The sequence below is a fragment of the Fukomys damarensis genome, unplaced genomic scaffold, assembly GCF_012274545.1.
Source record: "Fukomys damarensis isolate Sample0158 unplaced genomic scaffold, DMR_v1.0_HiC HiC_scaffold_17, whole genome shotgun sequence".
Lineage (NCBI taxonomy): Eukaryota > Metazoa > Chordata > Mammalia > Rodentia > Bathyergidae > Fukomys > Fukomys damarensis.
Window position 1 is genome coordinate 60,016,257 of NW_022900929.1, and position 24,216 is coordinate 60,040,472.

Sequence of the window (24,216 nt, forward strand, 5' to 3'; positions counted from 1 at the left end):
TAGGTGTGAATATATCACTATGATATGATTCTTTTAATTCTTTTGGAAAGATACCCAGCAGAGAGATGGCTGGGTCAAATGGAACCTCTAGTCTGAGGTCTTTGAGGTATCTCCATATTTATTTCCATAGTGGTTGCACCAGTCTGCACTCCCACCAACAATGGAGAAGGGTTCCTTTGAGAAAGATATTTTAAAAGATCACTTTTAGTCACATTATCTCAGAATTATTAATGACTTACCTATACTTTTTGTGGTCTATTCTAAACCCATTTTCTAAAAACTAAAGTTTTTACTTGGTTCCAGCAAAAAGTGGAGCACTCTATTGTATTTTTTTCATAGTGGAAAATGACCTGTTTTCCTTGTGTTTGGTAGTCACAAATTTTAACTCGAATCTGTGAAATGTTATTATCCTGTTTATTTTCTATTTATCCAAAATATATCTTTTGGATTCATGTATCAATCATAATTTTATCCATCTAAGGCTTTTAGTTTTAATTTATCAAGTTAATATTTGCATATTAAAATGTATGTGAATTACTTTGGAAATTTTGAAACTGTTTTGATATCTTGTATTAAAAAGTAATAGTTCAGCAACAACATTCATTGAAATGTCCTTTATAAGCCTAAAGTTTGGGGTAGAAAACCAAGATATAAAGATCATGTAGTAGTCATAAAACTGGACAGGTTTAAAATTTTAAAATTTATTTTCTTATTTTTTAGCAACAAATGGTCAAAACTCTCCAGTTTTGAGTCATGTCCATGAATACTGTGCCACCAAGAATTATTTTGAGCATTTAACAGCTGTTATTCATACAATGAGTTACCATTGCTGGCTTCTTTCTGATTCTAAAATTCTTTTTCTTTTTTCACATAGACCTCTCTTTATTTTTCCTAGAGAATCAATAAATGCTTTATTTGATAATGATAATTCTTGGCAATTTGTTCCTAAGTAACAAATAAAAAGTTAATTTAAGCATTGAATATTTAATTCTCTAGCATCCAATTCTTGAGGATTATCTTGCTAAACATTGCTTAACTTTTTCACAATATATCTGTCTGCTGAGCCCTTGAGTTCACACAAATGTATTAATAAGTATTCCAAAAAAGGTAATTATAAACAAAAAATTAATATCCTTTCAATTTGGTGGCTTTTGCTCTTTCTGTGCAATGAACAGTTAACTCAAAAACATAATACTTGTGATTATATACTTTTTTCTTTTATTGAGTTTATTGGTACATTTTAGGTATACAGTACAATTACATTCATTATTGGGATCTTGTACATTTACATGACAGGTCTTGGTTCTCATTTTTTCCCCTTGTCCCTGCCCTCCCTTCACCCTCTCCATCCCTCCCCATTTACAAACACTTTATTTCCATTTTTTCAATTTGTCATATTTTTTCTTTTCCCTTATTACCTTTCCCCTACCCTTCCCATTTTCCCTACACCTTTGGCCCTTTTCTTCCTATTTCACATTGTCAATTATCTCATTAGGATCTTATGTACTATTATAGCCTTTCACACCAGAGAAACTATTCAGTATTCACACATGTGTGAGTTATTTATTTCACTTAGGACTATATCCTCAATATGTATCCATTTTCCTATGAATGAATCTAATTTCTCATTCTTTTAAAACTTTTATATTTGTGCATATAGTAATCATTATTTGTGGCCAACACTGAGGTTATTTTGGTAGAGTGATAAGGGAATGTACTTAGGTTTATTTGAAATAGCAAATTATTCTTCAAAATTATTTTTATTTTGTTAAATACTAATTTTGATGAGAACTATATATTTCATTTTTAAATATTTTGCTTTAAGATGATTTTTGTATTATATAGAGATGTTTATACACATAGAATTTTTGATATACAAATTTCGATTTGAGAGTTTTTTTGTTGTTTTGTTTTGGAATCAAACTCGTGACTTTGCGCTTGCAAAGCAGGCAGCAGAATCACTGAGCTAAATCCCTGGCCCTAGATTTGAGGTTTTAAAATTGGTAATAACGAGGTGGCTTTGTGGCTCAATGGATAGCACATTGGACTTCTGGCGACAAAAAGTTGGTGATATCATTAGAGATCATTACATAATCATCTAAACATTTGTGTTAATGTTACTGTGGTGATGCGCCTTCCAGACATCAGTTGTAAATGTACCTGTTTAGGACACACATTCTGTACCTTTACTTTTTCAGTGAAGGTTATATGTGAACAATTAAATTATTTCGTGACACTCACTAACCAAGCAGCAGTGACACTTTACAATGATTTATTATTAAGTTTATTTTCTTGTACTCTTCTAAGTAAATGTTAATTGTTGTGAATTTTTAAATCTAATCTGCTGAGGAAAAATACCTTTCATTCTCTTCTGATAAATTGAGAAAATTTTAGATATTTTTGTCTATTTGTTTTTCTCCTTTTAAGAATTACCAGCTCATATTCTGTGGAGTTTTTAATTCATCTCTTTCTTATGATTTTGTAAATGATGTTCTTATACTAAAGATTTTAGTTATTTTACATGTATACTGTGAATGTATTTCACTTTGTTGATTCTTAAGCTTTGTTTACAGTCTTTTTGGGGGGTACTGGAGATTGAACTCAGGACCCTAGGCTTGCAAGGTAGGCAGTGGAACCACTGAGCTAAATCCCCAGCCCCTTACAGTGTTTTATGCTATGCAAAAGTTTAATTTTTATGTAGTAAAACTAGGAACTGCTTGTCTTATGAGTTTTCCTCTTGGACATTCTTAGGCCATTTCTAAACTCAAATTTAAATGTATTTCCATATTTTCTTCTAGTAATTTTATGGCCTCCTTTGAAAATGAATTTATTAACCTGTAAATTCTTCTAGGAATAAGAATAAGCATTATTTCCTGAAGTGTAAATTTAAAAAAATCACAATAATTGTAATTTTCATCCTGTTATGGTATTTTTCTTCCTTTTCTTAATTCTATAGCTTCTTAAGAAAAATCTAAGCCTTTGTAGTTTTATCTGAACTTCTGTTACCTGTTTCACGAAAACATTTACATTTTTTACTCCAGACCATACAGAAAACCATACATACTTTGGCTTCCCATAATAAGGCTTTATCAGAATGACGTCCTTCATGAATATTCTTTATTATCCCCAGACTCTCTTCACAGAATATTGGATTTTTCTGTGTACTCATCTTTGAACAAAGATAGGTCATACCATCGAAGGCTTTAGGCTCTCTGATAGAGACTGATTTTGTATTCCCCATCACCCACTGCTTTCCAAGAGAACGTGGCATCATCCCACACCAAACCTTTGTGAAGCCCATTGTAGAACACCATCATCTGTAGTCTGTCATCCTTCATTTATAGTACTGTGCTCTGTCTTCTGCTTTCTTCTCTTCCAATCTGGATATTAGGGACCAATCTTCCTATTTCTTTTTTTTCCATTAAGTTTATTGGTACATTTAAAGCAAACAATAAAGTTACATTTACCATTGGGATCTTGTACCTTTACATGATATATCTTGGTTCTTGGTTTTTTCCCATACCCCTGTCCTCCCTTCACCCCCTTCACCTTCCCATTTACAAAGATTTTGTTTCCATTTTTTCATTTTTCACATTTTTTTCTTTTCCCTTATTTCCTTTCCCTTCCCCTTCCCAAGTCCCCTTTAGCCATTTGCTTCCTATTTCACACTCTCAATTATACAATTTGAAGTTTAGTTACACTTTTAGTTTTTCACACCAGAGAAACTATTCGGTATTTACTCAAGTGTGTCCTATTTATTTCACTTAAGAGTATAGCCTCAATGTGCATGCATTTAGCTATAAATGTTTCTAGTTTCTCATTCTTTATGGCTGAGTAGTATTCCATTTTAATAGAAAAAACACATCTTCTTTATCCAGTCTCCAGTTGATGGGCATTTGGATTGTTTCTAAGTTTTAGCTATTATGTACTCTGCCACTATAAACATGGGTGCACATATATCACTGTGATATGATTCTTTTAATTCTTTTGGAAAGATACCCAGCAGAGGGATGGCTGGGTCAAATAGAACCTCTAGTCCCAGCTCTTTGAGTTATCTCCATATTGATTTCACAGTGGTTGCACCAGTTTGCGCTCCTACCAACAACGGAGAAGAGTTCGTTTCTTAGCACAGCCCTGTAAGCATTTGTTATTGGTTGATTCCTTGATAGTAGCCATTCTTTCTTGGGTGAGATGGAATCTCAGTGTTGTTTTCATCTGCATCTCTTGAATGACCAGTGATGTTGAACATTTTTTCATATATTTCTTTGCTGTATTTACTTCTCTAAGAAATGTCTGTTAATTTCAGATGCCCATTTTTGAATAGGGTCTTTATATCTGGGGACCCTGATTTTTTTCAATCCTTTATATATATTAGATAGCAGTCCCTTGTCTGAAGAGTAGGTGGTAAAATTTTTTCCCATATTTTAGGTTGTCTCTTGGCACTGTTGGTGATTTCTCTTGCACTGCAAAAGCTTTTTAGTAAGATGAGATCCCAGTTGTTTATTCTTTGTGAAAGTTCTCATGTGGCTGAGGATTTGATTTGTTCATAAAGTCTTCTCCTATGCCAGTGTCTTAGAGTGTTCTACCTAATTTACTTTCTGTAAATTTAGTTTTCTGTTTTGATATTTGGATGTTTAATCCACTTGGATTTTAGTTTAGTGCATGGTGAAAGATAGGGGTATAGTTTTAATCTTTGGCAAGTTGAAAGCCAGTTTTTCCAACACAATTTATTAAAGAGGCTATCTTTCCTTCAGTGAGGATGGTTGGCTGCTCTGTCAAGTATGAGGTAGCTGAGTATGTCTGGTGTTGTTTCTGCATCTTCTAATCTATACTATTCATCCTCAGCCCTGTTTCTTTGCCAGTACCATAGTGTTTTTATCACAGTGGCTTTATAGTATAGTTTCAAGTTGGAAATTGTGATACCCCCTGACATATCTCTGTTGCCTAGAATGGCTTTTGCTATTCTAGGTCTCTTCTGGTTCCAAATGAAATTTTTGTATTATTTTCTCAAGTTTTGTGAAATACACTGTTGGGATTTCAACCAGGATTGCACTGAATCTGTACAGAAGTTTTGGAGGTATGGCTTTTTTTCACTATGTTGAGTCTACTTACCCAGGAGCAAGGCACGTCTTTCCATCTTCTTATATCCTCTTTTATCTCTTTTTTGGGAGTGCTGTAATTTTTCAGTGTAGAGGCCTTTTGCTTCCTTCGTTGGACTGATTCCTAGATGTTTCATTGTTTTGGATGTTATTGTGAAAGGAATTGTTTCCCTAATTTTTCTCTCACTGAGTCTTTGATTTGTGTACAAGATGGCTATTGATTTTTTGAGTGTTGACTTTGTATGCCATTACTCTACTGAATCTGTCAACTAAGTCTAGCCCTCTTTTGGCAGAGTTTTTTGGACCTTCTATGTATAGTATCATATCATCAGCAAATAGTGACAGTTTAACTTCTTCCTTTCCTATCTTTATTGCTTTTATTTCTTTCTGTTTTCTAAATACTGTGGCTAATGTTTCCAAAACTATATCAAACAGGAGTGGTGACAGTGGACATCCTTGTCTTGGTCTTGATTTTAGTGTGAATGTTTTCAGCTTTTGACCATTTACAATGATACTGGCTATTGGCTTTTCATAGATAGCCTTTATCAGGTTGAGAAAAAGACCATCTATTCCAATTTTCTGTAGGGTTTTTTCATGAATGTGTGTTGAATTTTGTCAAATGCTTTTTCTGCATCTATTGAGAAGATCACATGTTTTTTTGTCCTTGACTCTGTTCATATAGTGTATTATATTTATTCATTCACATATGTTGAACCATCCTTGCATCCCTGGGATAAATCTGACTTGCTCAGGGTGATCCTCTGTATTCTGTTTGTCAGTATCTTATTGAGGACTTTTGCATCAGTGTTCATTAGGGAGATTGGCCTGTAGTTCTCTTTTTTGGTTGGGTTTTTCCTGGTTTTGGAATCAAAATAACACTTGCTTCCCAGACTGAATTTGGAAGTGTTGCTTCCCTTTCAATTTCCTTGGAGAGTTTAAAGAGCAGTGGTGATAGTTCTCTAAATGTCTTGTAGAATTCAGCAGTGAAGCCATCACAGCCTGGGCTTTTCTTTGTTGGAAATGTTTTAATTACATTTTCAATTTCACTGAATGTAATTGGGGTGTTTAGACTTTTTATGTGTTCTTCATTCAATGTTGGAAGCTCCCATGTGTCTTGGAATCTGTCTATTTCTTCTGTATTTTCCATTTTATTAGAGTATAGGTTTTTGAAGTAGGTATTGATGTTCCTCTAGATTTCTGGTGGGTCTGTTGTGACTTCACCATTTTCATTCCTAATTGCATGAATTTGAGCCTTTACTTTTTTTGATAAGCTTTGCTGATGGTTTATCAATTTTATTTATTCTTATGTAAAACCAACTCTGATTCATTTTTTTCTGTAGTTCTCTTAGTCTCCATTGCATTAAATTCTGCTCTGATCTTTATAATTTCCTCCATTTTAGGAGCTTTCAGTTTGTTTTAATCTTTTTCTAGGAGCTGAAGGTTAAGCATTAGGTTGTTTATTTGAGCTCCCTCTGTTTTCTTAGTATAGAAATTTACTGCTATGAATTTCCCTCATAGATCTGCTTTCATTGTGTCCCATAGATTCCTGTATGTTGTACTCGCATTATCATTTAATTGTAGAAACTGTCTAGTTACTTCAATTTCCTCTGTGACCCAGTGGTTCTTCAGCAGAGTGTTATTTAATTTCCATGTGTTTGTGAAGTTCTTGCATTTCTTAGACTATTGATCTCCAGTTTAATTGCAGTATGTTCTGATAATATCCAGGGGATAACTTCAATTCCTTTACATTTATTTAAGCATGTTCTATGAGCTAGCATGTGGTCTATTTTGTATAATGACGCATGTGCAGCTGAAAAGAATGTATATTCTGATTTTGTGGGGTGGAATACTCTACAAACATCTACTAAGTCTTTTTACTCTAAGACCTGTTTCAGTTCTCTTATTTCCTTGTTGATAAATTTGTCTAGATGATCTATCCATTTGCGTCTGTGGAGTATTGAGGCCTCCCACTACAATTGTATTAGTGCTTATTTTGTTTTTCATATCCATTAATGTTTGTTTTGCATAATTGGGGGCATTACTATTTGGTGCCTATATATTTATGATCGTCATTTCTTCCTCTTTTATTGTTCACTTTACAAGGATGTAGTGGCCTTCTTTTTCTCTCTTAATTGGTTTTGGTTTGAAATCTATTCTGTCTGCAAATAAGATAGCTACTCCAGCTTTTTTTCTGGGCTCCTGTCACATGGAGAACAGTTTTCCATTCTTTTACTCTCAGTCTATTAATTTCTTTATGGATCAAATGGGTTTCTTGTATACAGCCTATTGTTAGATTTTGCTTCTTAATCCATTATGCCAGCCTGTTTCTTTTGATTGGTGAATTGAGGCCATTAACATTGATGGTTATAACTGTTATATATTGGCTTTTCATTTTCATGTTGTTGGTTCTTTTTTTTTAAATTTTTCCCTCTCTCTCTTTAATTTCATGACTTGCATGGTAAATTTGCTTTGTTGGCCCTATGGAGTTGTGGTCTTCATTTTCTTTTTCCAGGATATTGTTTAGAAGTGTTTGGAGTGCCATTGTGGTGTTCATGAAATTTCTCAGGTGTTCTTTTTCATGGAAATATCTTATTTCCCTATCAATTTTGAAAGATCATTTTGCAGGCTATATCAGGCTAGCTTGGTGGTTTTCTTTTAGGACTTGAAATACCACACTCCAAGCTCTCCTTGACTTTAGGGTTTTTGTTAAAAAGTCTGCTGTGATTCTGATGAGCTTTCCTTTGCATGTGATTTGTTTCTTTTCTTTAACTGCTTGTAGTATTTTGTTCTTCTTTTGGGTTTCTGGGATCTTGATTATTATATGTCTAGATATAGATTGTGTTTGATTATGGCTATTTGGAATCCTATATGCCTCACTTATCTGTATGTCGATTTCTTTTGCTCTGTTTGGGAAGTTTTCTGTTATTAATTCTGTGAACAGTTTTTTTTTTTTATGTCATTTGAAGTTTCTCCTGCTACCTCATAGAGTCATATCAGTCTTATATTTTTCCTCTTTGCATCATCTAAGAGTTGCTGGATTTATTTCTCATGGTCCCTTACTGCTTTTAAGAAATCTCTCTTTTCATGGTCACTGACTGCAATCCTGTCTTGTATATCAGCAATTCTATCTTCTCATTTGTTCATCCTGCTGCAAATGCTTTCTATAGTGTTTTTAATCTCCTGGCTATCTGATTGAATCTGTTTCATGGATGCCTTTTGTTTCCTATGTTGGGCATTCAAGTTTTCATTTCTTTGCTATGCTAGGCATTCATGGTTTCCATCATGGTCCTGAGCTCATCTATTTTTTTAAAAAAAAATCTGTTTCTGTTCTAGAGTCTCTAATCATGTCTCTCGTTCTTCTCACCATCTCTGTGGTTATCTGGGAAATTATTTCTGTTTTGAATTTTTCTAGAGCCTCACTTATCTGTTTTTTTACTTCCTGTGTTATTGGTTCAGGGTAACCAGATGGTTGACTGTCAGACTTTTCCACCTCATTTCCCCCAGAGTTTGCCTTTGGTGGGTTGTAAGTCTGTGTTTGTGTCTTGTTTAAATGCCTTCTCATTTATATATTTTTGTCATTGGTACTGTCCTTGGTTTAATACCTGGTTTAATACTTCAATCTTCCAATTATAGCTGGTCTTCAGGTTTTGTGTCTCTAATGACTCTTGAGGCAAACTCATTTTCATTATAGCAGGGAGGACAACTGTTTAGATCTATCACAACACCTTATCCTAAGTGATATAATCAGCCACACAATAACATCAAGCCCAGCTTAGAAAATGATAATATGTGGTAGTTATGAATTTTTCTGTAACGATTGAATGAAATAAAAATTGAGGACCAGCCCAAAATATGTTTATAGTGAATAAACTCTTTAATACAGCAACTTTACTCTTCAGACTGGTGATTTAGAAGGAGTTGGGGAGGGAGGGATAGATAGGATAGAGAAAGCTTAGAAGTGAGGCCAGAGAAAACAGGAAGATCACACAAACTCTAGGGAGCTGTTGAAGAGAAGAGAGGAAGACAGAACAAAATAGTCCCAAGAACAGAGAAAACTAACTGCAATAGGGAGGCTAGAGACTGTGATCACTTTCTTTTAAAACTAATGGCAATTGAGAGAAGGAAAAAGAGAAGAAGTGGAAAAGAAAGAAAATAAATTCGAATTAGGATAGGAATAGGAACAAAAAGGGAGAGTAATAGAGATCAAGGTGACAGAGAGTGAGAGGGAGAAAAAAAAGATAAGATAAAAAAGGAAAAACAATATGAGAAAGGAGAAAGAGACAAAAATAATTTTAAGTGAATAAAGATAAATGAAAAAATCACTCTGAAAATAAAAAAATACAAATAGAAATAGAGTCCCTCCTTCAGGGTGTGCCTTTGTTGACATAATAGACATTGTGGGCAGGAGTGTGCAGGTCTAAGCTAATTAGTCTCAGCAAGCCAGCAACTGTTCCCTGAGTTTCAGGCTGATTTTTGGCTGCAAGGCCCAAGCTGAGATCTCTGTCCTCCTGCTGGGTTGAACCCTGCAAGTTTCTATTGCAGGTTTTAGCTATCCTTCCCCTGAAGTTAGACGAGGTTCCCATGTGAGGTGCTGGTCCCTCTGACTTACCAACTATGATGGTGTGGTGTGCCTTTATTGAAGATTATTTTCACTTTTCCAGAGGTCTTCAACTTTCATTTAGGAGCCTTAGAGAGGCCTTCTTTTGTTCACGAGGTGGCTGAGGCAGGGAGGCGAGGTGTGAACACAGCTGTATTGGCACCCCTGTGGTGGAGTTCCTCTGTGGTGCTTGGTCAAAGGGGCTATCTACCGGAGGGTCCAGTCTTCCTCTTTTATTCCCCATTCCTCACATTGTCTGACATTTCTTGGTGGTCAGGATAGTGTTGACCCTGTTCCAAGCTCCTGCTTGGCCTTATTCCTCATTACATAATCTAGGCAATGACCTAAGATATTAAAATAAAGAGCACAAGACTTAATATCTGTCTGAGGTCCAACTGGTGATATGTGTCACAGAAGTACATATATCAGAGCCATAAGATATCTTATCATTCTCCTATCTAAAACTTCCAACAGAATGGATGACAAGGCTGAGGCACTCAAATCACAACTGTGGCAGTTAAAACCAGAATCCAGTGTAATCTTCATTAAAAAAAATTCACTTTGAACATAGCCCTATCATATGTCTTAAATGAGATTTTTAAATGTACCAGTCAGGGTGACAGAAAACCACGTCAGTATGCCCTCTAAATATTTAATAAGACATTAGATTATTACATTTTGTCTTCATATAGAAGTACCGAAACAAGAAATGATTTGGAAATTTGTCTGTTTCCATAGCTCCAACATGTAAGTTGGATTTTTAAAAGAAGTAAAACAATGACATTCCACCAGATGTCACTCTTTGCATGTAGCAATGAAAATACAATGATTTAAAAAATACAATGTTCCCCTCCCTAATCCTATTTTGTAAAAACAATTCTATATGGTTAATGAGTATTCTTATAGATACTCATTTAATTGAAACAATATTCCCTATTTTTAAAAAACACTTAAAATATTTGTATGCCTCTTCTTCATATTTTAAAGAAAAAATTATGTATTGCTAAAGAAAGTAATTTGCAGGTTATTATTTTCAAATCTAAATTTTTTTCCAGACCTAGGGAAAAAAAAAACTTTTTAGACAAAAATTTCTCTAAGTTAATGTTTTCCAAATTGTGGGTTCTGAAACTGTAAGTGGCTTGTGAATTCAGCTTAGTGGTTTGCTATGGGTATTTTAAAAAATGGTTCTAGAGGGCCTGGGATTTAGCTCAGTGGTTCCACTACCTTCCTCAAAAGCACAAGGGCCTAAGTTTGATCCCTGGTACAAAAAAAAGGTGTCTAGAATAGTTCATTGCATGTATTACTGTGCAGAAACTTCTATGTAAGCACTCTAAAAATTTCCCTGTGCACAGTCTGTGAGTTACCTAAAAGTGACTGTCAATCGCATTCTGTGAAGATTGCCCAGGCTTTGTACACCCAGGAGCAAGGTATGTTTTTCCAAGGAAGAGACAGTGAAGTGGTGATGCAGAGCCCCTCTGTGAGATCATCCCAAGCTTCTGCTCCTTATTTCACAGGATGTGTCTCACAGTCACCTTTGGGTAACTAACTCACAGATCCGTGCAGAGGTATTTTAAGAGTTCTTGCAGTTTTGGACAATGTTTTCCAAACTTCTTTGATAGCATCATACAACAGGAAATACATTGTATATCTGGCCCCATAGAATACTGGTGTTGACTTTCCTCTCAGAAAGATGGGCTTGTTTCCTTCATTGAACCCTCCTCTGATGATAAAAATAATGATTATAACCTCATTCACTTACTCAGTATATTTTCTGTGTAAGGCTCTTCATGTGTTATTTTTAAGAACTAGGCTCTGGAAGACTTAATCAGTGTCACCCTTCCTAGGTGAGGAAGCTATGGCTTAGCAGGGAAAGTGTCCTACCCAACTGTCTTAGTCTGAATACCCAAGTCTGGTTAATTCATACAGAGAAGAGGTTTATTTTGGTTTATGGTCTAGAGGCAGGGAAGTCCAAGATTGGGCAGCTGCTGGTAGTGAGGGTCTTGTGCTGCTTCAACTCAGGGAAGAAAGTGGAAGGACAAGAAAGCTTGTGATCAAGAGAGAAAAGGAGGTATAAATACCCACAACAGTTAGTCAAGAAAGGCACGGATCCATTTCTGAGCACTTCACTCTTATGTGATACCACCTCCATCCAGGAGGCCTCACCTCTCAGCACTGCCACTTTGGGATCCAATTCTAAACGTGGGTTTTGGTGGGTACAAATGATATTCAAAACATAGCACCAACATAGCACAGCAGGTGGCCAGAAGAGGACCTATTAATCTCATTCCCAAAGCCTCCTTCTTTCCCTCATATTAGTTTTTTAGTTTCTAGAAGATAAGAACCAACCAGGGTGTTGGGCAAATATATTAATTCTTCGGCTTTATATCCCTAAACCTACTGAATTAAAATTTCCAGTGGAAGGATCTGGAAAGCCGTAGATGTGACAGGTGTTTAGGAGATTCTCATAATCAAGCCATTTTAGGAAAGACTGTAGAACATTGGTGGCTGTGGAACTGAAGAGTGCATTGGAATCACCTGCAGGTGATTGTTTTGAACACAGATGGCTGTGTTCACCTCCTGGGCTTCAGTTTCACTGTGTTTGTGATGGGGCCCAGTAGGTCTGCACTATGAACCAGTTCTTATGTGAACCTTCTGCGAGTTCAGGAGTGCACATTGAGAACCACAGCAGCGTCATGTTTTCAACATATTAAGCCTATTGGTTTGCTTGTTTCTTCCATTGCCACTGCAGTAATCACAGTGCTTGGGACATCTTTTGCATAACAAATGGAGGTTAGGTAAGATTTGGAAGTAGGGTTTTTGAGATCAGTGATGCCTAGCCTGTGGAGGACCCTCACTGGTGGCTCAGGAGCTTGGATTGTAATGTGTGTGGTCTTTGAAGTGTCTGGAGAGGGAGTAACTAATCATAACTCTGGCAGGAGTGTATAGCATGCTTGGAGGAGAGAAAGTCTGGAGGTAAGGAAGCAGCAAAGCTCATTTCACAGGAGCCCCATAAGAGAAGATGCGATGGAGAGGAGAGACACTGGAGGGAGGATGAACAGAATGCAGGATTTTGGTCAGAGATGAGGGAGAGGTTGGAATGGAGAGACTTTCAGTCTGAATCACTCAGGGGCTGGTTCTAAAAAGGGTTGGTTCCTTTCTTGAGAAAGAAGGAATGAAGCAGAGAAAATGTAGAGAGGACTTTCCAGATAAGTGATTCATCTTTGTTACATAGGAAGAGTTGGAAACCCCAGGTGGCCTTCCTTTACCCCACTGGTGTCTGCCAGAGCTACGCGCTCCAGAATGTCCACTGACTTCATCCACATTCTCTCTGACCTATCACAGTTTCTATTTATGCTTTTGAATGTGAGAGACAATATCAAAGATATTGCTACTCTGTTTTTTGGCTTATAGACAATGAATATTACAGTGGTTCCTGGTTCCTCAGGGTAGTTTCTTAGGTCCCCCATCTCACCACTGCCATCCTGTCCCCACAAACCTATCTTAGAGCTACTTTATTGATCTTAATGTCTCCACACTCTGGGATTCTTAGTCTCTAGAGTTTACCCTGTTGTTTTTCTGGATATATCCGTCAAGATTCAGCTGCAGGAAACAGAAACATCTATACTGTTTGAAGCTAGAAGGGACTGAGTAATGACAGTACATTATGTATAAAATCAATGGAAAAAATGGCTATGAGTCAAAGAGGGCTTCTGGAGACACTGAGACAGCAGAAGGTTTGTATGCTAAGGAAACTTCTCTTTCCAGCAGTCAGGAAGGCAGGGTAGCTGAAAGCCCATATTGGCAGCATACCAGTTTAGTTGATATCAAGTGGCTTCCACTGAGCTTTTGACTATGGAGCCATACTATGTCTGTCTGATATGCTCACTGGTAAAATAAAAATGACAACCCACAAAGGAAGCGACTGGAACGCAGCTGCAGAAGAGTTCTGATTGCACTGCCAACAGAAACATCAGAACCTTCTGTGTTTTAAATTTTGTGTGTGCATCTGGACAATGGATCCCAAATCACATTTACAACATGGGCTTCAGGAGAGCTTTACCTCTGACCTTGGCAGTTCAGGATTGGGGAGTCGGTTAGAAATCAGATGATAGAGAAATTTTTAATCTCTTTTGTAATTGGACTTTCTTGGGGTAAACTTACTATTCCAATATGATGAATCTGAGCCATCACAGAAGCTACTTTTAAAATGTCTTCAGAACAAAACAAATTATTTTTTGATTATTTCTCATTTTGGATTATTTATCTTCTTACAACCTCTACTTAATGCAGATGTCAGAGGACAATGTTAATTTCAACAGAGGTACAAAAAGTAAGCAGTTTTTTTTTGTTTGTTTTTTTACTTCATCAATGACTTTAAATGTAATTTTTTTTTTTTTTTTTTTTTTTTTTATTTTATTTTTTTTTTTTTTTTTTTTTTTTTTTTTGTACCAGGGATTGAATTTGGGCTGGCCGCCGAACCACTGAGCTAAATCCCTGGCCTCATCAATGACTTTAAAAACAAATGAATTGCTTTTGTCATATTGTAGAATACTGTATGGAATTCCTGTTATGGATGAAAACCAAGAATCTGTCAGCATTCCTCCAGTACCATCAAGGCCGCCTCCTGAGAGAGCACGGAGAACTAGCTGGCGTTTTCACAACCCACACCTGGAACTCCTGGGGCAGGAAGTAAGAACTTTCCTTCACATTAGTTTTTTACAAGTCACAGGTTCTCAAACTTTTTGGGTAAGGATCCTTTAACACTTGTAAAAATTGAGGACTCCAGTAATTGTTTATGTGAGCTATATCTATTGATACTTACAGTGTTAGAAATTAAAATTCTAAAGTATTTTTTATTAAAAGTAGGAACAATAAACTCATATGTGTTACATATGTAGTGTATTTTATGAAAAGTGATTATGTTTTAAAAGCATAATGATGGAGAGAATGCTAGGATTATGTATTTATTCTGTAATATCTCATGGCTCTATAGAAGACATCTGGGTTCTGAAGTTTGCTTCTGCATTCAATTTTGTGGTTGTTTTGGCTGATACATATGAGAAAAAATGTGGCCTTACATAGATATGTACTTGGAAAAGAAAAATTATTTCAGTGGCCTTTCTTACATAATTGTGGATATTCTTTAATAGCATACCAAAATTTACTCTCTTTAATAACACATCACAATTTAATGAATGGTAGCTTCCTGAAAATTACTTGTGAGGCTTCCACTTCTGCAGAAGGTAGGGTAGAATCACTTTTCCCTGCTCTCACTGCTCTACAACTAAAAATTGTGTATATTACAAGCATAAGAAGACTCTAAAGGTGGAGAGGAGAAGGTACATTGACTAGGGACGTCAGGGCCCAGAGTGACATGGTAGTAAGTCCAATTTTTTGTTTTCTTTCTTGCTTAATATATCCTAGACTTGAGCTGAATCAGTTGGTAATGTGTACCAACTCATAAAGACAACCATGAAACATTTAAACTTTTGTGTCTGATTTATTTCACTTTACGGTCTCAAGGTGCATTCATTTTCTTATTACAGTGACTGAAGCTTATCCTTTATGGCAGTGTAGTACTCCGTGTTGTGTAAACGCCACATTTCTTTATCCATTCATCTGTTGGTAGACACATAGGCTGCCTCCAAGATTTAAAAATTGAGTTGTGCTGCTATAAAATGTGGGTATCCATGAATCACTGTAATAGGATGTCCTTAACTCTTTGGGGAAGATACCTACAATGGGGAGACCTGGGTCAAATGGAATTTCTATTTTTAGCTTTGTGAAGAATCTCCATTCTGATATCCACAGTGGTTGTACTAGTTTAAGTTTCCACCTACAATATAGAAGGGTTGCTTTTTCCCTGTAGCTTTACCAGCATTTGTTATTATCGGATTTCTTGATAACAGCCATTCTTTCTGAAATAAGATGGCACCTAAGTGTTGTTTTAGTTGTCATTTCTCTAATGACCAAAGATACCAAACTTTTTTCATATATTCGCTGGACATTTGTACTTCTGAGAAGGGTCTATTCACATCAATTGACCATTTTGATTGGATTTTTCATTTTGGTGGATCTGATTTTTTTGATTTCTTTATATATTCTAGATATTAGTCTTCTGTCTGAGGAAAGCTGGCAAATTTGTTGGTTGACTCTTCACTCTTTTGGGTGCTTTTCAGTGAAGAAACTTTTAAATTTGATATGATCCCATGTGTTAGGATTTTGTTTTGTTTTTTTTTTTTGTTTTTTTTTTTTGGTTTTTTGAGACAGGGTCTCACTATGTAGTGGAGACTGACCTGGAACTCACTATGTAGCCCAGGCTGGTCTTGAACTCACAGTGATCCTCCTGCCTCAGCCTCCCAAGTGCTGGGATTACAGGCATGCACCACCATGCTGGCTAATTTTTTTTTTATGTGTTGGTTCTTAATACTAATTTTTGTGATACTGGGTTCTGTTCAGAAAATCTTTTCTTATGCCTGTATCTTCAAGAATTTTACCTCTTTTATATTCCAGCAGACTGCTTTTGTTTTAACATTTAGATCTTTGATCTATTTTTATTTTAGTTTAGGACATTTATCAGTCTAACTTTAATCTCCTGTGTGTGGAAAGCCAGTTTTCCAAGCACCACTTGTTAAAGAGGTCACCTTTTTCTCCAGGGTATGTTTTTGGCCTTGTTGTCAAACATCAGATAGCTGAATGCACCTGGAGTCATTTCTGCATGTTCCATTGGTACATATATCTGTTTCTGTGTCAATTCTAAGCTGTTTTTTTGCTTTTTTTTTTAATCACTGCATCTTTGTAGTATAAATTGAAGTCTGGGATTATTGACACCTCCGATTTTGTTTTTGCTTCCCTGGATTACTTTGCTATTCTGAATCTCTTTTGGTTCCATATGAATTTTAGGATTGTTTTTTCTACTTATATGAGAAGCGCTGTTGAAATTTTGTTTGAGATTGAATTAAATCTGTATATAAGTTTTGGAAAAGAACAAGTTTGACAATATAGGTCCTACCTGTCCAGGAATAGGGGTATCTTTCCATTTTCTGATGTCTTACTTGATCTCCTTTTCCAGAGTACTTTAGTTTTCACTGTAGAGGTTTTTCATTTCTTTTGTAAGGTTAATAAGTATTTAATTTTTCTTGATGTTATAAATGGTGTTTCTAATTTCTTTCTTGGCAAGTTTGTTATTGGTGTACAGATACACCATTGATTTCTGTATGTTGATTTTTATCCTGCTATATTACTGAATGTGGTTATTAATTTTGTGAGTCTTTTGTGTAATTTTTTGGGTCACCTATGGAGAGGTGACCATAATGATAAAGTTGACTTCTTCATTTCCTATACATTTTGTTTTTGTTTCTTTCTCTTGCTGGATTGCTCTGGCTAAATTTTGAGGACTGTCAAATGTGAATGGTGATAGTGGACATCCTTATCTTGTTCCTGGTTTTAGAGGAAAAGCTTTCAGTTTTTTCTCATTTATTATGGTATTGACATTAGGTTTGTCATGAATGTCTCTTATTAGATGGAGCTAAGATCCTGCTATACTTGTTTTCTTTGGGGATATTTAATATGAATAAATGTTGAATTTTATCAAAGGCTTTTTAAAAACAGATATTGAGATGACCATATATTGGGGCATCCTTGCATCCCCAGGACAAAGCCTGCTTGGTCATGACCTATAATGATCCACTGCATTCTGTTTTCCAGTATCTTGTTGAAGATTTTTGCATTGATATTCATTGAAGAGTTCCCTCTCTCTCTTCTCTCTCTCTCTCTCTCTCTCTCTCTCTCTCCCTCTCCCCCTTCCCTCCCTCCCCCTTCCTTCCCTTCCTCCCTCTCTCTGTCTCTCTTTTTGTTAGGTCTTTTTTTCATTTTGGGGTCAGGATAATGATGACTTCCATAATGATTTTGGAAGTACTCCTTCCCTTTCAGTTTTATTAAAATGTTTGAGAAGTTGGTGTTAGATCTTCCCTAAAGTTCTTGTAGAATTTAGTTGTGAATTCACTGGGTCCTGAGCTTTTCTTAGTTGGTAATTTTTATATTACTGCTTCAATTTTGTTGACTGTCATTGGATTATTTGGGGCTTTGACATCTTGGTTCAGTTTTGATAATTCATATGTATATAGGGATTTATCCATTTCTTATGGATTCTAATTTATTGAAGTACAGTTTCTCAAAAGAAGTTCCTAATAATCTGCATTTCCACAGTGTCCATTGTGATTTCACCTTTTTACTTCTAATTCCATTGATTTGGTTCTTTTCTTTCCTTATTTTTTCAAGATTGGCTAAGGGTTTATCAATTTTGTTTATTCTTTCATAGAACCATATCTTTGATGCACTGATTCTTTGCATTGATTTCTTAGCATTAATTTCACTAATTTCTGCTCTGAGCTTTATAATGTTCTTCCATGTGCTAGCTTTGGATTTGGGTTGTCCTTATTTTTCTAGGATCTCGAGATTCACTATTATTTATTTGGGCTCTGTTTTTCTGATGTGGCCATTCATAGCTAACTTTCCTCTTAGGACTGCTTGTATTGTGTTCAACAAGTTCTAGTATAGTGTAACTGGCATTATTATTATTTAATTCTAGGAACTGTCTAATTTCTTCCCTGAGTTCTTGTGTGATTCATTGATTATTCAAGAGAGCCCTGTTTAGGTTTAATACATTTGCATGATCTGTGGTTTCCTCTGTCATTGATTTCTAGTTTCAGGGTGCTATCATTTGATAATGTGTATGATATAAATTTACATTTACATAAGCATGCTTTCAAGTTAGCATAAGCTCTATTTTAGATAAACTTACATGTGCTGAGGAGAAAGATGTGTATTCTGTTGTTGGGCGGAGCACTCTGTAGATAGAGTAGTACCATTAGTTCTTCTCTAAATGTCTTGTAGAATTCAACAGTGAAGCCATCAGGGCCTGGGCTTTGCTTAGCTGGTAAGTTTTTAATTACATTTTCAATTTCATTGATTAATATTGGATTATTTAGAATTTTTAGGCCTTCTTTGATCAACTTTGGTAACTCATATGTATCAAGGAATCTGTCCATTTCTTTTATGTTTTCCATCTTATTGGTGTATAGGTTCTTGAGGTAGGTATTGATGATTCTCTGGATTTCTGCTGGGTCTGTTGTAATTTCACCCTTGTCATTCCTAATTGCATGGATTTGGGCCTTTTCTTTCCCTTTTTTGGTAAGGTTAGCTAAGGATTTGTCAATTTTGTTTATTCTTTTGAAGAACCAACTGTACTTCATTTATTTTTTTTGTAACATTCTTTCAGTCTCCATTGCATTGGTTTCTGCTCTGATCTTCATAATTTCCTCCCTTGTATGAGCTTTAGGTTTGTCCAGCTCTTATTTTTCTAGAAACTTGAAGTTCAGCATCATGTTGTTTAATTGAGATTTCTCTGTTGTACTAATATGGGTATTCACTGCTATCCACACTCTTAACTTTCAGTCTATGAGTTTCTTTTTGAACTAAGTGTATTGTTTAAATGTAGCGCATTGTTGGATCTTGCTTCTTGACCCATTTTGCCAGTCTGTTTCCTTTGATTGGTGAATTGAGACCATTAACATTGATGGTTATAACTGATATGTATTGACTTATCCTCGTCATGACATTTTCTTTTTGTTGGACTCTCCCCCTTTATATTTAATTACTTGTTGTGTCTGATAGATTCATTCTGCTCAGCTTCCTGGGGTTTTGATCCTCATTGTCTTTTCCTAGGATATTGTTTAAAATTTTTTGGAGTACTTGTTTGGTATTCATAAAGTTCCTCAGGTGCTATTTGTCATGAAACTATCTTATTTCTCCATCAATTTTGGAAGATAAATTTTGCAGGGTATGTCAATCTGGGTTGGAGATTGTTTTCCTTTATGGCTTGAAATACGTCACTCCGTGCTCTTCTTGCCTTGAGGATTTGTGTTGAGAAGTCTGCTGTGATTTTGATGGGTTTTCCTTTGTATGTGATTTGTTACTTTTTTCTAACTGCTTGTAGAATTTTGTTCTTCTGTTAGGTTTCTAGAATCTTAACTATTATATGCCTATGTGTAGATTTTTTTTCTTTATCATGGCTAGTTGGAGTCCTATATGCCTCACTTACCTGTATGTCAAGTTCTTTTCCCCTGCTTGGGAAGTTTTCTGCCATCACTTCTATGAACAGTTTTTTTAATGTTGTCTGCACTCTCTTCTGTTTCTTCATTGACTCTCTCAGCTTATGTTATTCTTCTTTGCCTTGTCTAGCAGCTGCTGGATTGATTTCTTGTCTCCCCTTACTATTTTTAAGGTATTTTTCTTTTCCTGGTCACTAATTGTATTCCTATCTTCTGTATCTGAAATTCTGTCCTCACATTGGATCTTTCTCCTGCGTAAACTTTCAATGGAGTTTTAAATCTTCTGGAAATCTGTTTGCATCTGTTTTATGGATTCCATTTGTTTCCTATGTTGGGATTTCATCATGTTCCTCAGCTCCTCCTTTTTAAAAAGTCTTTGTCTGCTCTAGATTTATTAACCATGTCTTGCACTAAGGACGCAATCTTTGTGGTTATCTGAGAAATTATTTCTGGTTTCACTTTTTCCAGAGTTCAGGGAGTCTAGGTGGTTGAGTATCAGATTGTTCTATCTCGTTTCCCTTTGGGTTTGCCTTAAGTGATCTGGAAGGCTGGTTTTGAGACTTGTTTACGTGTCTTCTCATTTTGACAGATGACACCTGCTGTGACTTTGTTGAGGCAACTTTTTGCTCACCAGTGGTCTCCAATTCTCAGCAAGCCACTGAGCAGCTTTTTCTCTGCTGCTCACCACTGTCCCAATTCCTGAGTTCAGAATGGTGGCCTTCTTGGTCCGTGGGTTGACCTGTTGTCTCAGCTGGGTTCTGGCTGGGGCCTATGTATGGGATGACATGTAGTTGTGCCTCTGGCTATGGCCTTCCCCCCATGTAGATGTTGTTTGGGAGGTCCTTTGGCTGGGGGCTGTGCACTCCAGTCCCTGGTGTCTGAGCAGTCTTCTATCTAGAGCCTGCATGCACTTATGAATGATATTAGGGAAGGCCTCTAACTTTTGCCTGTACATTTGTGCTGTTTTCTCCAGGTGTGCCTTTAGTTTCAGCCTGTGGGCCCAAGGGGCTGGGGTCAAGGCAGGGCCCTGGCTGGATCTGCCTGCAGCCATCCCATTCTGTTCCACATCGGCTTTTCACTGGAATCTGCAAAGACTCTTTGTAATAATAGTAAAAACAAATATTCTAACATTTATTTGGAAATGCAAAGAACTATAATAGCAAAACAGTTTTAAAAAGGAACAATAAAATGGGAGAAATCGGCTTTACTGAAATTTAAGGCTAATTATGTCAGGTACAGTAAATTAATACTGTGTGGTCTTGGTGATGGTATAGACCAATGTTGGTGAACCTTTTAGAGCTTTCAATGATAACAAACAGCTGGCTGTGGCATATGTGCCAGAGAGGTTTGCCACCACTGGTATAGATGCATAGATCAGTAGAATGGAGTAGATAATCAACAAATGGATTGTGACAGATATATCTAACTGATTTTTGATAAAGGTACAAAATCAATTCAGTATAGGTAGGATAGCCTTTTCAACAATTGCTGTTAAAATAGTTGGATATCGAAATAAGACAAAAGGAGAAGGAGAAAAAGGATGAAAGGGAGAAAGGAGGGAGAAGGAGAAGAAAAACAAGAAGATGTGGAGGAAGAGAACCCTGATTTAAGTCTTGAGTCCTACAAAAATTTTAATTTAAGATAGTTCATAAATTTATACATATAAAACTGGGTGGGGGCAGGTATGAATCTAGTGCTAAAGGACAACATGAGGATCTTTGTGATGATGGATCTGTTTTGAATCTTTATATCAATGTCAGCATTTTGTTTATGATTGTTTGTTACAGTTTTTCAGAATGTTTGTTTGGGGTCATTTGCATAAAGGTTAAATTGGGTCTTTTTGTATTATTTCTACATGTAAAACTACAACACATAAAGCTTAATATAAAAATTGTGATCAATGGAACAGCATGGAAAAAAATAAACAAAAAGAAAAGGAAAAATTAATCTTAGAAAAAGAGAATGTAACGTGCAATGATTCATCCTAACTATATGAGAAACATAAAGTACAAATAAAAAGAAAAATGGGAAGCAGGGAGACAGATCTTTTGCAAAAGGAAAGAGGACTAAGGGATGGAAGGGGGAGGGAGGAGCTGGAAAGGGGATGAAAAAAGAATTAAATGTTTTATGTACATGTATCAATTCCCCATGAAGAATGTAATCACTATATACTACAAATATGTACTAATAAAATAAAAATAAAAGAAATAATTCATGCAACTAAATTGTTGAAATTGAAATATGAAACCATTTTGATGACCTTTTTCATACCTATTACATTAAAATTTATTATTTATCTTTTATGTCTAATACATGTTTTACTCATTGTAACATCATAGATAAGTCATTTGGAAAATATTCTTAGAGTTATATAGCTCTTCAAATGTTAATATGTTTCACTATATCTTCAATATCAAACTAACTTAGTGTTAGTATTGTCAGCAGAGGCTTTGGGACTGGGGATCTGTCAAGGTCCTCACAAAGGCCACAAATTTTCTGTAATTGTAATTTTTAAATAAAGACCCATTTTTTTATTGTTATAAATAGTTGGTTTGAAGTGACAGGTTTGTATCACTGTTTTTCAGGAAATTCTTGTCATGTATCTGATTCTGAGTAACCACAGTTTGAGGCTTTTGCTCTCAAATAAACTATCTTCTACAGCCTGACAATTCACACAGTAGCACATGCTTTCCCTTAAAACTCTGTCGTACTTCACTTGCGGACACACACGCATTTTGTGTGTACTTCTTATTTAATCATATAGAATATTAAAGAATATGTATTTAAAGGTTGAGATTTTAAAGAATTGATTTTTTTCTGTTTCCTGGAGGGCATTTTAAGGTGCAGCTGACTTGATTCATACTAAGGCATTGTCAATTTCATCATATATATTTTTTCATTACCAGTTCAAATGTCAACACAGTGAAAAATGCAAATAACCTTTTCCAGGGTCTCAGACTACATTTTAAAAATGGATGCTTTGCCTTATGTTTCATTTATATGAAGCTTAACTTACCTTTGAAATTAATTTGCATGTCTCTCTTCTTAGTGAGCAGAATATTCTGACCTTTGGCAGCCAGTATGAATATGAGTTATTGTACTGGGTTGTAATATAACCTGAGGGGCCAGTACAGGTGCTGTTAAATTTTAAATTAAACCAGGCGGCTTTGTAGTTAGTAATTCAGTTTGCTATGCATTCTCTACCCTCCTATCAAGTTCTAGCAGCCTCCAATTCTGCTGTTGCTAAACATTTCCTTAGAATTCTTTTTAGAACCCTTCAAGCATTGCATATTGAACTAATCTACCATAATTTATATTTATTTAATTTGATAAATTAAATGTTCTCTTAAAGGAGCTTCTGTACTTTTCTTTGCAAGCAAAGTACTGCTGTTTAGTGATATTTCTCCACTTCCTTCCTTGGAAGGCTGCATCTTACTTACATCTAGGGCAACATTATCATTCTAGATACTTAAGCTGCTGGAAGTCTGTCTACTACATGAGAGGAATTTCCATATTATATGTGACATATCATTTGAATACCTTAAATCCTCTTAATTACTAGGTAATTTTTGGAAGAAGAATTTTCAGCTGATTTTGGAAGAGTTTACTCACCTTTTAGCAAGGACTTCCTGGCTCTAGGTCTGTATACCACACAGTGATGTAGTGTGCCTAGCAAAACACAAGACAAATGAACACTTAACTTTGAATTTCTTTGTTGGACAAATTAACCCAGCAACTGCAAAATTTGGCTTTCTCTGGGATGCTGAAAGATAGGAAATGTGTAATCAAGTGTATGGGATGGTTGTGGTGTATTTCCAACAAGAAATAAAAGTGTTCAAGATTCACTTTTAATTGTCAATTTTTATTTACTGGGTTTGGGTCTTCAGATTGAATCCAGAAATTCTATGTAACATCCACTCTCCAGGAGATGTCATATTTAATTCTAGAGCAGTATTTGAAAGTGGAAGCTTTAGTATTATTTGAGTTGTTTTTTTTTTTTCTAGCAAAATAAATCTTTTTGGAAAAATGCATAGTCTACTTAAAAGTCAATAAAACATTAAAGAAAATGTAATTACCAATAATATCATGCTTTCAAACAGCTATTACTTTAAAAGATTACTACTTTTTCTTCAAGCTGTGTTCATAAATGCCTGATTAATTTTTTTGTAGCTTTTTAAAAATTCTTTTTCTTTTCATTGCTTTATTATACTGACAACAAACTTTATTTTTCAAAAATGGTTTTTGACTTAACAGAAAATTCACAAAGAAAGTATGATTTCTTATATATTCTATACCCTTGTTTTTATTAATATAACTGATATATATGTATATATACTGTATATGTATATATGCATATACACTGTGTGTGTATATATATAGTATATATATATACTGTATATGTATATAT

General features: G+C 35.5%; 1 protein-coding gene across 7 annotated transcripts in view; it reads left to right on the forward strand.

Annotated features, from left to right (window-relative positions):
- The window catches only part of Ttc6 (tetratricopeptide repeat domain 6), a 132,930-nt gene that overhangs the window by 21,622 nt on the left and 87,092 nt on the right, over positions 1-24,216 (forward strand). For all 7 annotated transcript variants that reach the window (XM_033765146.1, XM_010632654.2, XM_033765145.1 and 4 more), the window contains one exon: positions 14,244-14,385. In XM_033765146.1, the coding sequence (XP_033621037.1) occupies positions 14,244-14,385 (142 nt within the window). The remainder of the gene's footprint in view (positions 1-14,243; positions 14,386-24,216) is intronic.